A 1,469-nucleotide genomic window follows, 5' to 3' on the forward strand; every position below is an offset into this window, starting at 1 on the left:
TTTATATTGTTTCTGTGCAGGGTAAATACTGACTGCTTTATTTTTATGCTGCAATTCAGATATCAGTTTGAACACCCCCACCCAAATCTAACTCTCTCTGCACATGTTACATCTGCCCCACCTGTAGTGCAGCATGGATTTGCCCATTAGAGGAAGATTTTGCTTTAGCGATCAACCTTGAATTAGGCCCTGCATGTGAATACAAACTTAATTTTTTACTGTGGGAGAAATAATTATCCTGTCCATGATGATGAAGATTTGGCCAATATTCTCTGAAATGCACCTTTCACCTCATTATTTCTCAGGCTGTAGATCAAAGGGTTCAACAAAGGAGTCACAACACCATAAATTAAAGCAATGTACTTCAGGTTGGAAGAAAAACTTTTGGATTGTCCCATGTACATGCTCATACTGGTACCATATAATATAAACACCACGGTCAGGTGGGAAGCACACGTTGAAAAAGCTTTAGACCTTCCACCTGCTGAGCGGATGTTTAATATAGATATAATGATACAGATGTAGGACACCACGATGAACATAAGTGGCAATAATAGTGTAAATAAACTTCCTACAAATATATATATTTTATAGAAGCTGAGATCACCACACACCAGATCTAGAAGAGCCAGTATCTCACAGACAAAATGGTCCAACACGTTTCCTCTGCAGAAGACAAAAGGCTTTGAGAAAGTGGGAATAGTTGCTATAAGGAAACTTCCTGACCACATAATGACTATAATTATATTACATGTCCTCCAATTCATTATAATGGTATAATGTAAAGGGAAGCGTATGGCAATATACCGGTCATACGCCATCACTGCCAGCAGTAAATCCTCTGTACTTCCTAGGAACAGGCCAGTGTTCATCTGCACCAGGCACCTAATCATGGAAATTCTAACTCTCTTTGAAAATACATCTAGTAACATTTTCGGGAGAGAGCTGGATGAGTAGCACAAATCCAGGAAGGCTAAATTGCAAATAAAATAGTACATAGGCGTGTGCAACTGAGGACTGATGATAACCGCACATATCAGAAAACTGTTCCCTAAAGCAGTCAGTATATATATTAATAAGAAGGTAACAAACAGTAATATCCTAGTATACAAACTCTGGGAAAATCCAATCAGGATTATTTCTTTAATCACAGTCTGATTTTCATGCTCCATGTTACAATTTACATTTGGGGGTCACATCCCTGTAAAACACACAACAGAAATTGTGTTGCTTAGAAAAAGTTTTGCTGTAGCACAACATTGTGTCAGAAACTTTTTGAGTTTATGTGAAACATACTGTTAGTATGACTACTGTAGCATGGTAAAGAGGATTATTACTGCCATATGTGTATATTAATTGCCTCTACAATGTCCAATTTGTAATGGACAACCATGTTTTTACTGTGCATTCAACATATCATGTATATGTATAAGTAAAATATCATGTAAAATATCATGTATATGTAATAG

General features: G+C 36.8%; 1 protein-coding gene across 1 annotated transcript; it reads right to left on the bottom strand.

Moving 5' to 3' along the window:
• Positions 1–233: 233 nt before the first annotated feature.
• On the bottom strand, positions 234–1,172 carry LOC134910784 (olfactory receptor 13H1-like). Its single transcript, XM_063919168.1, has one exon. It carries the CDS (start codon positions 1,170–1,172, stop codon positions 234–236), a length of 939 nt encoding a protein of 312 aa, XP_063775238.1.
• Between the last annotated feature and the right edge of the window lie 297 nt (positions 1,173–1,469).

The sequence above is a fragment of the Pseudophryne corroboree genome, chromosome 4, assembly GCF_028390025.1.
Source record: "Pseudophryne corroboree isolate aPseCor3 chromosome 4, aPseCor3.hap2, whole genome shotgun sequence".
Taxonomy (NCBI): Eukaryota; Metazoa; Chordata; class Amphibia; order Anura; family Myobatrachidae; genus Pseudophryne; species Pseudophryne corroboree.

Excerpts from the sequence above, each read along its gene's own strand:
- LOC134910784 (XM_063919168.1), bottom strand. The coding sequence starts at position 1,172 with ATGGAGCATGAAAATCAGACTGTGATTAAAGAAATAATCCTGATTGGA.